The sequence below is a fragment of the Lithobates pipiens genome, unplaced genomic scaffold (assembly GCF_037356315.1).
Source record: "Lithobates pipiens isolate NorthernLeopardFrog02 unplaced genomic scaffold, aLitPip1_a1.2 Scaffold_27, whole genome shotgun sequence".
Taxonomy (NCBI): domain Eukaryota; kingdom Metazoa; phylum Chordata; class Amphibia; order Anura; family Ranidae; genus Lithobates; species Lithobates pipiens.
In genome coordinates this window covers 194,260,351-194,274,262 of record NW_027507788.1, presented here as the reverse complement: position 1 = coordinate 194,274,262, position 13,912 = coordinate 194,260,351, and the positions used below count along the sequence as shown (strand labels likewise).

The 13,912-nt window shown below is 40.9% G+C and overlaps 1 protein-coding gene across 8 annotated transcripts in view; it reads right to left on the bottom strand.

Annotated features, from left to right (window-relative positions):
- The window catches only part of AGRN (agrin), a 713,847-nt gene that overhangs the window by 239,583 nt on the left and 460,352 nt on the right, over positions 1 to 13,912 (bottom strand). For all 8 annotated transcript variants that reach the window (XM_077458091.1, XM_077458095.1, XM_077458096.1 and 5 more), the window contains one exon: positions 3,895 to 4,110. In XM_077458091.1, coding sequence (XP_077314217.1) covers positions 3,895 to 4,110 — 216 coding nt within the window. The remainder of the gene's footprint in view (positions 1 to 3,894; positions 4,111 to 13,912) is intronic.

The following is a 13,912-nucleotide window of genomic DNA, read 5'->3' as shown; positions in this document are numbered from 1 at the left end:
TAAACAGTCCAAACATTGAAAAAGTCTCACACATGTGACATAGCTTTACTTGGGAGGGGTAGCAGAATGTGTTTTGGGGTGTAATTCTAAGTAAGTCCATGCTGTGTATGAAAAATATCTTAATTTACAGCTTTGAGTAATCAAAATGATTTTTATTTTCTTCTTATATTTGTTCAAAAACTTGTGGCAAAAAATTGAAGTCTTCAAAAAACTCATCATGCCTCTTAGAAAATACCTTGGGGTGTTTACCCTGCAAAAATGTTATCACTTTGTAGGTGTTTCCACTGGTGCTCCAGGGCCTCCAAAAATTCAATAGCTAGTCAGGAAATGCGATGTGTAATTTATGCACCTAGAATGTCTGAAGGTACTCCTTGGATTTTGGGCCCTTCCGTGTTGCTAGGCTCTGAAAAAGGTTACACACAAATCGTATCATCATACGTATGAGGAATAATTGAATATGTTTTGGGGTGTAATTCTAAGTATGCCCCTGCTGCGTGTTAGAAATATTTTATTAATTGACAACTTGGTGTTAAAAAAAAAAGCATTTTCTTTGGGCATTTTACAAAAACTTATGACAAAAAATGACAGTTTCCAAAGGCTCTCTACGCCTTTCAGAAAATACCTTGGGTTGTTTGCTTTTCAACATGTGGTCATTTTGTGGGAGTTTCTCTTGTTCTGCCACTTCAGGGATTCAAGACATATGATGGGTAGTCAGGAAATTAGGTGTGTAATTTACGCTCCTTGAAAGTCAAAAGGTGCTCTCCAGATTTTGTACCCCTCTATGCATTTAGGCTGTGAAAAAAAAGTCTCACACATGTGGTAATCTCTATACTTGGGAGGAGTAGCAGAATTTGTTTCCGGCTTTAATTGAAAAAAAAGTAGTCCTGCGTTGTGTGTGAGAAATACATTGTTGAAATGACAACTTTGTGAAAAAAAATGGAAAAATGGCCTGCACTGAAAGGGGGTAAAATAGTCTGGTCTTGAAGTGGTCGAGTTACTGAACAATACCATCTCTGTGGTGGCACTGTACTGCCCACTACTCTCATTACATGTTCATTAGGTTTCTGAACAAGATCATTGCTGCGATGTTGAATCAGCTGTAAATACATTCCACATCGAAAAAGGTTATGTAAATTAAACTCACTGAATTCACTACAAAAAAAATAAAGATAGGTCTACTTCAATGTAATGAACTACTGCATGCTAATAAAAAAGATGTATGTATATAGCTTATGGAATTCATTTTCTATAAATGTTAATGGCGCGCCTTTTTTGTAGACCAAACAATCAATCTAGAATTACAGGCATGCATTGGAATGGTGTACAAAAAAAAATATCCATTCTATATTCCCTTGCCGCCAGGGCTTTGAGGGATCATGATCGCCTGGATTTAGATACACCAACTCTCTGGTTTTTGCACATACACCAGTTAATAAACACTTCTCATTCAAAGGGAGAATGCTAGAAGCACACAGCATGGCCTTATTCACAGCAGTTACCTCCAGGCTGGCTCCACATGTAAGAGAGAGAGGGCAGCGTGGAGAGCAGAGACAAGCCTCAGCAACGTGAAAGAAAAAGGTCAAGTTAATTTAGTTGGAGAGAAAGGGGACTGGGTCTCGTTTACACAGCGTCTAACTCCTAGCAGCAGCGTGCAGCCTGACAACGCAGTTCTATTAGCATCACTGAAAAGGAGCCAGGCTCGTAGGGAGCTGCAGCAGGGTGCAGGGAATTAAGGCCCGGCCTTGACCTCATGATCTATAAAAATCTCCTATTACCTTTTTACTGTTGTGGAAAAGACGCATCAATAAGTAATTCACTGGCTGAAAACAAAGGCCAAATGTGTGAAGGCTGGCTAGATTATTAGGTCATCTGGGTCCATTAATAAGCCAAAATTAGCATATTATTTCCTATTTTTAACAGTTCATTTTCTGCGCTAAATAGATAAGAGATATTTACGCAGGAGACTAAAGACTGCTCCATTCCAAGACTAGCTGCAAGGTCATCTGTTGGCAGAACAGGCCAACCGGGCACTAAATGTGGTTGGAGCATCTTTGAGTGGAAGAGGAAAAATGGAAGGATTAACGCTGTTTACCTGGTTAGGGATTTGTGTTGAAGACAGTTAGTGCATAATGCATTTTCCTCTGGAGCTCTAAAGGGAAAGTGTAAGCTGTATTTTATAGATCTTTCCATTTTTTTTTGTACTGCAACAGAAATTTAGGAACGCACAAGAAACAACCAGTTTGCTGAATACATAATCAAGGAAAAAGGAGTATGTGTTATACATCAAAAATGGAGAGTGCATGGTAAAAAGGTTAAGCTACGTGTTATACATTTGCTCAGGGAGAAGCAAATGCCTATGTGCATTTTATCAGGCCTCGGAAAAAGCCAGGCACCTGACTGCTGTGCAGCAGCTTTGATGATGGTGCTGCATGGGCAATAAAGAGAAAGACTGCACATTATAGTATATGTATAGCCAGGGAGCCATATAACAGAGAGGAAAGAGGCCATTCATTATATATCCCATTAGAGGGACGTAAAAATAGGGAGAGAAAAGGCCCTGTATAGCACATCTAATCACAGAGCTGCACGGGCGGACTGGATAAGGCTTTTGCTTCAACAACTATACAGTGTGTTATTGCACACCTACAGGGAATTTCATAGGCACAAATCCTGTGGCTAAGATGCATAAATCATTGATGATGGAGGATCAAAATATACAATAGACTTTCTGAAGTTCTACTTCTACTACTGAAGTTCTACTTCTACTACAGAAATCAGATGTAAGCGCCGAGTGAAGGTGCTTAGGGCAACAAGACTAGGGGCATGGTAGTACTGAAACTCGGAAATGTATTCACTATAGGAGTGTGAAACTGCATTAAAGGCACAAAGAACTAGACACGCAACTAGTTGTTGTGGGCAATATATACACCATGGCTCCAATGTTTACTGCTTAAAAGTGGCTTTCAATATGGACCTTTTCAACTTAATCTATAGTCCTCACTAGATGCTCAGGTACAACAGGGGGAACTGCATAAACTTTTTAAGACTCTGCAGCTTTGGTAACCCAATGCCATCGTTATTTCTTTAATCTCCTCCTCTTTTTTTATTGTCCAGACAGAACCAAGACACGTGGGGGAATTTACTAAAACTGGAATGTGCAAAATCTGATGGAGCTCTGCATAGAAACCAACCAGCTTCCAGGTTTTATTGTCAAAGTTCAGTTGAACAAGCTGAAAGGGGTTGTAAACCCTAGTGTTTTTCACCTTAATGCATCCTATGCATTAGAGCTCTGGAATTTCGCCTGGTGGAGTCACGCTCTTCCTTTGCCCAGGGTTCTCGGCTCTTGATTGGGTAAATTCATAGCAGCGCAGTCATTGGCTCCCGCTGCTGTCAATTAAATCCAATGCCAGAGCCGAGTCCGGCATTCGTGTCTATGGATGCAAATGCTGGGCTCGGGAGTACGCCGGCAAGGTAACCCCCCGGGAGAACGCTCCTCCTAGGGGGTTATCTGATAATGGGAGGAGCCACAAGAGCCGCCGAGGGACCCCAGAAGTTAGTGTTTGGGGCCAATCTCGGTGTAAAACGAACTGTACAGTGAAGGCAAGTATGACATGTTCGTTATTTAAAAAAAAAAAAAGTGAACCTTTACAATCACTTGAAGTTGGAAGCTGATTGGCTATCATGCACAGCTGCACCAGATTTTGAGTGCTCCGGTTTTAGTAAATTTCCCCCCAATGACTCCATTAATGCATGCATAGCAATAATGTCACAAGTGTTGCATGAAACACTGCTATCGGTAGTAAGTGGAGCCTCATGAACGGACAGTATCATTCACACGTTCATAAGGTTATTGAAAAACTATATACATGCTTGGCTAAAAATCATCAAACTTACCACAAGGCCCTTTACTGATTACTTTAATTCTTCGCTGCTGGTTACACTGGGCACGTTCAAGTTCACACTCGTTACTGTAGGTGGAGTAGTCAGATCCACAAACTGGTGCCACCACAGATGGGCAGGCAGTTTTCTTGCAAACACAGGTTGCTTGAGATGGATCTGTGCTGCTCTTCTCACAGGCCGCACCAAAGCCGCACAGCATTCCTCGACATGCTGAAATGAGAACAGAGAAACAAGAAAAAGGTAAGGCTGGGGTAAGAAGTTGCAACAATTGATTATCAGTCTAATGATAATATGCATGACAGAAATAATGCTCATGGCTGCGATAATCTGTCACTGAGCAATTTAATTCATAGAATTTCAGAACATGTAATAAAATAACAAAAATAACACAAGTCAGCAAAACATATATAGGTTTAGCAAAGAAATGCCCAAAGTGCAGTCTGATGACTGTGATAAACTAATGAAATGTGGCATTTGATTGGTCGCTGTGGATATCTTATGTACAGTATATACATCACTCCTACTGTATATTGCATAACAAATGGATAAAAAAAAAATAGCAATTTATTAAAAAATAAATCATCATCCTTTGCCAAAGCCTGATGGCAATGAAAAGCATTGCTGCTTTTCTATGTATAGTGGGGAAAAAAAAAAACAATAGTATTCTGTGATATATAGGAATATAATTAAGCGCACACATTAATGCACACAGAATATTTTACATACGTAGGTTAGTAGCCAGGAGTCCAACTCAATCCATTCTATTTGACAACCTGCAGAGAGGTTCAGGGCTTGGGGGTAGTAGGTCATTCTATGCGAGTCATTAGTACATTCCAGTCTAGGCTTCTATTGCCCCTAATTAACTGTGGCATTGTGTGACAGCAGAGCTGATCTACTGATGTCAGTCTACAGCAAGAGAAGCACTGTGTGTGGGAGAATTAATATAGATCTGTTTTCACACTAGTATTGCAAGTCTCACTGCGAAAAAAAACCAAAAAAACCTGTGAGTTCATACTGTCAGGACAACAATACAGTTAATGTTAACCTGCTACAAACCTGCACAATTCAACCAAGCATATATTGAAAAATATTGAAGCAAAGGTTGCCTTCAGAGAAAATTAGCGCATCTTGACTTCTGCTGTAAACGTTTAGCTGACCCCACCCTCTCCTGCCTCCTGGGCATAGCTATTGATCAGTGAAGCAGTTTACTCCAAGTCCAAACAGATGGCACTAGAGGTGGGAGGCACAGGCACAGCTCAACATTTAGGGTTCCATTAACACTAATGTAGCATGAAAACTCATGCAAAATTGTGCTATTTTTTCTGTATACACAAAACATGCAAACATTGCGCATCCTGCTTGTGGTGCCATTTATTGTTAATGCCACTCCAAATACACCTAGAAGTGCATTCTTTGACAAGTGGTACTAAAAGAAAAAAAAAAACACAGAAGGAGCCAAGTTAAAGAAGGTACATGACATTTTTTTGTATTTGTGGGGCATAGGGCAACCTGTTGAAGTGAAAGGGCTGTCCTACGTGCAAAACACATATGTGTAATGCCCCATACCGCGCTACATAAGAGTGAGTGGGGGCTTACAGGAAATGTCAAGGTGTACAACCAATTAGGGATAAGCTCAGGAGTGCGTGGATCCTAGCCCAAACATGCCTGCGGTTGAGGAACGCACTGCCCTGCAGCCACATGTATACAGGGAGCATGTATATGTGCAGTTGCAGGGCGGGGCAATGCCTTGGAGCTTATGATTGGCTCTTTGCAGTGACAGTTTCCTGGTGGTATAGCTTAGGTGGGTCAAGACTAGGACCCAAACACGTCTTAAGTTCATCCCTGCATGTAATGTCAGCTACCTTTATCTCTGGAAATCTTGAGAGTAATGTGCGTTTTTCACTGAAGGAAACTTCTGCTTATGCATTTTTTCATTATATGCTCAGCTGATTTTTTCAGGTTTGTGACAGGTTTACACTGAGACAAACTGCAAGATGGTTTTTACAGAATTCAAAAAAATCTGAATTATTGAGATTGCTGTGACATCTGTAAATATTGTCCATGGGAAAATGGTAATAAAGTCTTTTATTACCAAGGGAAATTGAAATATTGATCTGTCAAAGGTCAGCAGACCAGTGACTCTTTAGTTGATCACTGTCATGGGAGGGCAGAATGAATAATGGACACAATCTGCCAGCCTGAAGATCATTCCATAAACATACATTATTGAATCGCCAAACAATGTTTATGTCAAGACAGCCAGATGTGCGGAACAAATCCAGAAACCTATGACACCAAAACCAGGGGAAACATACAGACTGGGAACATCTATAGATTATAGACCAGTGATGGTGAACCTTGGCACCCCAGATGTTTTGGAACTACATTTCCCAAGATGCTCTTGCACTCTGCAGTGTAGTGGAGCATCATGGGAAATGTAGTTCCAAAACATCTGGGGTGCCAAGGTTCGCCATCACTGTTATAGACTATGAAACCAATGCAGCCACCACCAGCCAAGGCTTCTAAAAAACAGTCATTAGACAGCTTAGAAATCTCGAATTACTACTGTCTTTCACCCTGATAACATTGCAGACCAATTTTTGCTCCATGCTCTACAGTCCCTCAGATGCACATGCCAGAGTATGATTAGATTCTCATCTATGCTCAGCTTTACATCTATGATGCCTTGAAGTACAATTCTCATAAGAGATATATACAGCCACTATTACTGAAGTAGCCCTCTGAAATTGCTGGTAGCTTGGCAACAATGTCTGTGTCACTGGAACAAGAATAGCGTAAGGATGAGATCATGCATGTTCAGATTCTAGTCCAAAACCAACCTAAGCAAGCCCTCCAGGAAGCTGTCCCTGTACTGGGCCAATTGTAAGCGGCTGAGGAGTTCTCCGCCCTGCAGCCACAAATTTACACACCCCTTGTATATGTGCAGCGGGAGGGTGAGGAATGATTCAGTCTCTTATTTTTGGCCCAGTACAGTGACAGCTTCCTGGAGAGCTTGTTTAAGAAGTCTGGACTAGAATCTGAACATGCACTACTCATCCCTACTTGTTCCAGTGACACAGATATTATTGACGGAATAACTTTAGTGTGACGTTACTGGCTAGCCCAGTACAGGTGATAGCTCCTGGAGGGCTCGCTCAAGTGTGTTTGGACTAGGATCTGAAACGTTTTTTCTTTGACTTCCATTCGTTGCATGCTTGTTCTTGGTCTGTAGCTCAGAAGCCAGATCTATTCAGTCAAATAGAAGTTTTAAAGGGAAGCCAAAAGTGGCGACTCTTATATTTCTACATGACTGATACTATTTAAGATGCCCCTCCTGTTTAACATTTAAGACAGAAACAATGTGCTACTTAAAATGCTCTTTAATATTGGTAACAGGTACCATCTGTGTGAAATCTTATGAAGCCTTCTCCGACAGGTGACTCTATGCCACATTTTGCAAACTATATTTGTAATTAATCATAGAATCTCAGACCTTTATTTCCTTTTCCCTCAGATCAGCCATTCTGAGTTTCCAAGCCTCTCAGCGCCCAGGCTCCAGGTTAACAAGATGTGGTCTGCTTTCATCACGTCAAGCAGGAGGTTTATTAAGACAGGCACTTGTTAGACTGGATCTCAATCAGCCTTAGAGTGGTGTCTATGAATGAGTGATCATCAAAGCCAGATGAGTTGGAGATACAAGTGCTTCTTGTGCAGTGGAAGGCACTGATGATCCTTCATTGCTGTATCCACAGTGTGCAGTATGGAGAGAGTTGATGATACTAGCAGGGATACAAATTCTACTGTCATCAAAGTGCCCACAAGTACTTCTATAAGGTTCTGCTGCAGCTGTAAATTAACAAGCTCAAATTGAGAGCTGCTAATACAGTGCACACTGTCAATCTCGGATCCTGCAGACGAGACATAGGAATGATCATGTCGATTCATTACTTTTTACTCCTAAAGTGCTCTCATCTTCCAAATTAAATTGTAGTCACTAATTCTGAACCTATATTCAACGTATACAGTTACTAAACCTAGCAGTTGTTAACATTTTATAATTCTATCCAGAAGTTTTTGCTTACAAAAAAGTTGTATTTGCCCAGAATGTACCATAAAAGACAAATTATTTCATACCAGCAAATAATGACTCACTACTGCAGATCCTGTGCAATTTAATGGAATCTTATCATAGCAGAAATATGGAGTATGTCAGTGCCGACCAGCTCCCGAAAAAGGATTGACTGGCAGACATATTGATCATCTATTAATATCTATAGTCACTTCTGCAGGTCAGGAATTGTGACTTCACTTTGACTTTTTCTAAATTCCAATCCTACTTCTTGATCAGTCATCAAGAAGACAAAGTAGATATAAAATCCAAACATCTAGTTTGCTAAACCACGATGTTCTATAAAGATACAATATATTATATATATATATATATATATATATATATATATATATATATATATATATATATATATATATATATATATATATATATAAAGTACAGCGTAAATTGACAGTGCTATATAAATATCTGTAATATTAATAATAATAAAAAACAATTGCCATGTTTCTATGCTTCAGTTTGTGATTTGATAGAGAAGGAACAGCAATGCATTGGTGAGGTCAACCCATTCTCTCCCTTCCAAGTCAGACATTTTGCTGCATATTAGTGTAAAGCCTGACCCCGTATGTTTGTTCCCTCCTTCTCAGACTGAAATATATAAAATGAAACTATATAAAAGATCAATTATTGTAATATTTAACTACATGAATACTAAAGTGCGTATATCCCTTCAATACCAGGTCATTAGTGCTGTGATATTTTGGCTGACAATGACTTGATAATTCAACACCATACTAATTTTATATAATTTTTTTTAGACAAATGGAGCTTTCTTTTGGTGGTATTTTATAACCAAGGTTTTTTGGGGGTTTGCATACACTTACCATTCATTTTTTTGCCTTTTAAAAAGTATTTGACAATCATTGGAGGTCAGTGTCATTTAACCCCAAAGCATAAAACAGACCTTCACCCATTAAAACTATTTTTTTTGTTCCTGGTTCCTCCTCCTTCCCTCTTCTACAAGTGGGTAATTTTCCCCAACTTTTAAAAAGGTTTCTAACTTTTTTAGTGCTGAAGTCTCGGCACTCTATGCTTCTCACTTAGGCAAAAAAACAAAACACAAATAGGGTTCCCTTTCCCTCACTGCTTCCTGGTATGTCCTCGTCACACACCCCAAAAGGCAATTTTCACGAATGGGCACAGCATAATTCTGCGCATTTGGAGATGTAATGTAGGTCTTTGGGACTCCGCAGAGACGTGTGACACATCTGCACAAGCGTGGAGGTCCTAGATAGCAGCAGTGTGTGCACATGTATTAGAATCCCATGCACATGCGCAGATGAGCTGCAGGTCTCTGCTGGACACCATGCACTGGATATTTGAAAATCTTGGCACGATAAAGTAGCTGCAAAAACATTCTAGGACTGAAATTGGTCACCATTAAAAAAGAAGAAAAAACAAAACCAAAAAAAAACAATCCCATTATCGTTCGTGTTCAGTGGCATTTTAAGACAAACCCACCTTCCCCTTCGTTCTGCCAATCCTCCTTTCTGCTGTGTTCACAAACATTCGGTCCAACTTCTAGTGTTTACATTTATGATGGGTGCGACATGTTCACACTGATCACAAGGTACAGAACCACTCTGACATGCTCTGTACGTTATAGCTACGACCTGAGCTGTCAAATGAAGGCTCAGATTACAGCCATTCATGGGTGTACTGGCCGCTTGAGTGTATATTTTGAAGACACTCCAGAAAAAACATGACCTTCAAGCGGCTGTTTTTTTTTTACAGAATGGAGGTGTGGAGGTGATTAAATTTAGGGATGTTTTTAATGACCATAAGACTGGGTCTATTTTATTTTTGCCTACACATTTACTTTGAGCTGTCAGCTCTCACAAACGTTTTACGAAGAGAAATCAGGATTCAGAAGCGACTCTCAGCAACTCTGCAAGAGGTTGTTTTTTTTTTTTTTTTTTGTAAATGTAATCGTTAAGTTGGCCTTTAACCTTTCCATCCAATTGTACAATTTTCTTAAGATTTACAAACTACTATGTGGGGAAAAGGCCTACCTAAACAGTCCATTAAGTTATTATCCAGCAAGCAGGGCTCCCACACTGCCCTACTGTGGCCCATTCACACCGATACATGCTGTATAACCAATTTTACTGAACACTGTCACAACACATGGTAAGCGTTACTATGCAATTCATTTTAATCCCACCACAAAGCACTTTAACAACTAGATTTTAAGTGCTTTAAGGCCTTGTTTACACGCAAAGTGGTGTCTACCACCCCCTCTGAAAAATGATCAACTGTGGCATTTGACAGATGGATCAAAGGCAATATGTTGTCTCCTCCCCTCCTGTGTTAACCCTTGCACTACACGCCATTGCAAAGCCGTTGCAATGTGCGCCCATGCACTTGAATCAGTTGGAACTGGTGGAAGTTCTGCCTGCGAAATAAGCCAGATGATATCATTTTCTCCATGCTGTGCCACAACCGCGTCATGGTGTACTAACATGGCTATGCTTAATTGTGGCTCGGAAGTCGGGGGGAGGGGCTAAACTATGACTCAATCACCTCTTTTTACCACCCATATGCCTCCATTGTACCTGAGGTCTAAGCTGCATTGCTAGCCTGATCTTTTTAAGTAGATGTATTATAACAGTGGTCATCAACCCCGTCCTCAGGGCCCGCTAACAGGCCAAGTTTGCAAGATAACTGAAATACATCACAGGTGATATAATTTGCTGCTCAGTGATTGCAGTACTCTAGTCTGCATCTCCCCAAGGTAATACATAAAACCTGGCCTGTTAGTGGGCCCTGAGGACAGGGTTGATGACCTACTGTATTATAGAACACATAGGGGGTGATTTACTAAGAAGAATGCACTGCACCAGTTCATACATTAATTGGTGCGTCTGAACCGGCGCACATTGAAGCACAAATAACAATAATAACTACCGCATATGTAAACTGCAACTGGCACTAAGGTAACTGCAGTTTTCTCATTGATAATAGTGCACGCCCAATACAATTGGTTAATTTTATCTCATTGGATGTGTCTTTTTAGGCAATTAGTAGGTGTACTCAGTTAAACCTTTTTATGGTAATCTCATTCCTATTACTTCTAATATATCTTTGAAATATGTTTTTTTTTTCTTTTTTTTTACCCACATACAAAGAACAAAGAAGTGTTTCTAAACCCAATCAATTTATATTTTCAGATCGTGATCTTTAAAAGGTGACCATGCACTTCAATCAGTTAAATAAATTAGATTTAGTGCAAGAGCCTGTTTGATTTCCTATATTTTGAATTCATTGTTCAAGTGCATCTTCCTATAACCTATTTTGCCTAAATATCAAGTTGTGCCGAGGTTGGCCAATCAGATTGCATAGTGCATGACTATCTTAAGTGCCAAATTTGGAATGTAGATTTGCCATGACCCACTTGTATTTTCCGAACAATATTTCTTGGGCATTATACAAGGCACATGAAAAAACACTTTTTTTCAAGACATGCTAGAGTGATCAGGAATCTTAAAACTATGGCTCTCCAGTTGTTGCAGAACTGCACATCCCATGAGGCATTGTAAAACTCTGACATTCACAGACATGACTAGGCATGATGGGAATTGTAGTTCCTTAACGACTGGAGGGCCGTAGTTTGAAGATCCCTGTGCTAGACCATTATTATGCCTCCAGAATTGGGAGTGTGGCATCTACCCAATGTCTCTCTGCTGCCTAAACAACACAAATCCAGTTAGCACAGAATAAGCCATCCCTGTCCAAAATTAAGCACATTATTCAGCATGCTACAAAATTACAGATGGGACAACCCTTCCCCCCCCCCCCCCGGTCCAGGGGGGCAAACAAAGAGCCTAACATGGGCAAGAGCTATAAAACAAATACCACTGCAGTCTATGGGAACTGACTTGTTAACTTTTCTTGTTCCCATTTGGCTGGCTTATATTCTAGTTATTGGCCTTAAAATGGGTATGTGGTCCCAGGTCCCACCCTGACTGACATATATCAATGTCACCAGTTTGGACAACCCCAGAAACGAAACAAGGAGAAGTGCCTTTACAAATGCAAAATTGCTTAAAAGCTAGTAACTTGGGGGCTTACGCTGCCTGTAAAATGGTGCATCTGTAGTATGCATCCAAAATGCTGCTTCAAAGATGTACGGCTTTAGAGAAAACATACACATCTGCAAGATTTTAACCCAAAACAAAAAATACCCTGCCCCCCCTCCCCAATAAATACAAGGCCATTTAGGTCTGTTAAGGTTTAAAATGAGAACCCCTACCTGAAAAATACCACCCCAAACTAAAAAATATTGTGCCCCTCCCACACACTAACAAACCCCTGGCCAAACACACAGCAAGCCAGTCCATGAAAGGGGGTGGATGCTTGGGGGCAGGATGGGCTTGGGCACCCCAAAAGTTAACCACTTTGTTCCCATATTCAGGGGGACAAGGGCCTCTTCCACATAACCTTAGGCTGGGGTTGTGGGTGGCTGCAGGTGGATACAAGGTGCTTTGAGGTTGGTATTGGGCTGAACCCAACATGCCCCTAAGGCAGCCAGCTATGTTGAGTGCATGTGGCCTTATATGGTTCAGGAGGAGATTGGCCGAACTCTCTTCTCGCCCCTTTCCTAGCTGGCACTGTTGCGTGCTCTGAAAAGGGATGTGGTTTGGATTGGTGAACGCAGCTCACAGCCTTTTGAGAATGGAGTGGAGTGCGGAGTTCCCCTTTAAAAGCAAAAGTTAGCCCATGGGAATGCAAAGGATTAGAGGGGGGAGACACGATCATTGGAGAATGGAATGTGGAGTTCCCAATTAAATGCAAAAGTTAGCCCATGGAAATCCAAGGGGTTAGAGGAGGAAACAAGCGCATTTGAGAATGAAGTGTGGAGTTCCCCTTTAAAAACAAAAGCTAGCCCAAAGAAATCATATGCATTAGAGGGGGGAGGTTAAATGCCCTTTTAGGAGGAGCTAGAGAAGTGAGAGTCTTTTTACATAAGTTTAACAAGGTGCATGTCACATGTTGGCAACGTAACATGCTAAGATGACCTGTGTGCAAATCACCTTGTGCCCGTTCAACCCATGCAATTGCATGTACGTTGCTTAACATTTAATAAGATTTTGCCACACAGTGAACAAACGCCTTTGAACGAGCGAAAGAGCCTCTTCTGCATGCGCACGGCTTAGACTGATCTCACACAGTTCTAAACGTAATTGCGGGAACAGCAGGCTCTCTCTGAAAAAGTTACTTTCTCATTCTATTTTGGGCAGTTGTTATTAAACTTCCACACATAACCTCATCATATTGGCACCTCCATATTCTGTTAATATTGAATTGAAGATGCCATGTCCATAGTGGCGCACAAATTGCATTATCCCGGGCGCCGAGATGCAGAGAGGGGATTCCAGGCATGTTTCTATATCTTTAAAAAAATCTTAAAGTAGATGCTTAGAGCTTAAAGAGAAAATCCAAGCAATAGACATTACTCACTGGATAGAGAATCATAGTGTGTTGATCAGGGCTGTTTTTAAGGCAGGGCAAAAGGGGCAGCTGCCCTGGGCCCTGTCATTGCTGTGGGGCCCAAAGCAGCTGCTTTATACTTGCCAACCATCCTCGTTTCAATTCCCTTGTCCCTTGAGATTTTAGTCCTGTGCTGTGTCCCGATATCCTAGTGTGAAGTGCTGCTACTAATGCTGCCCAGCTCTGCCCTATTGTTATGTACAGATGACTCACCTGCAGAACCCGTGTTTACATGTGAATTACCGGCATTCATATGTAAATAGCTGCGCCATTGTAAATAGGGATGGCCGGCGGCATTGATAGGTATATCATGCCCCCCTGAGGTCATATCCACAGTAATCTCTAACAACCAATCAACAAGCATGAATCATGTGCTGTAGCAACTAATCA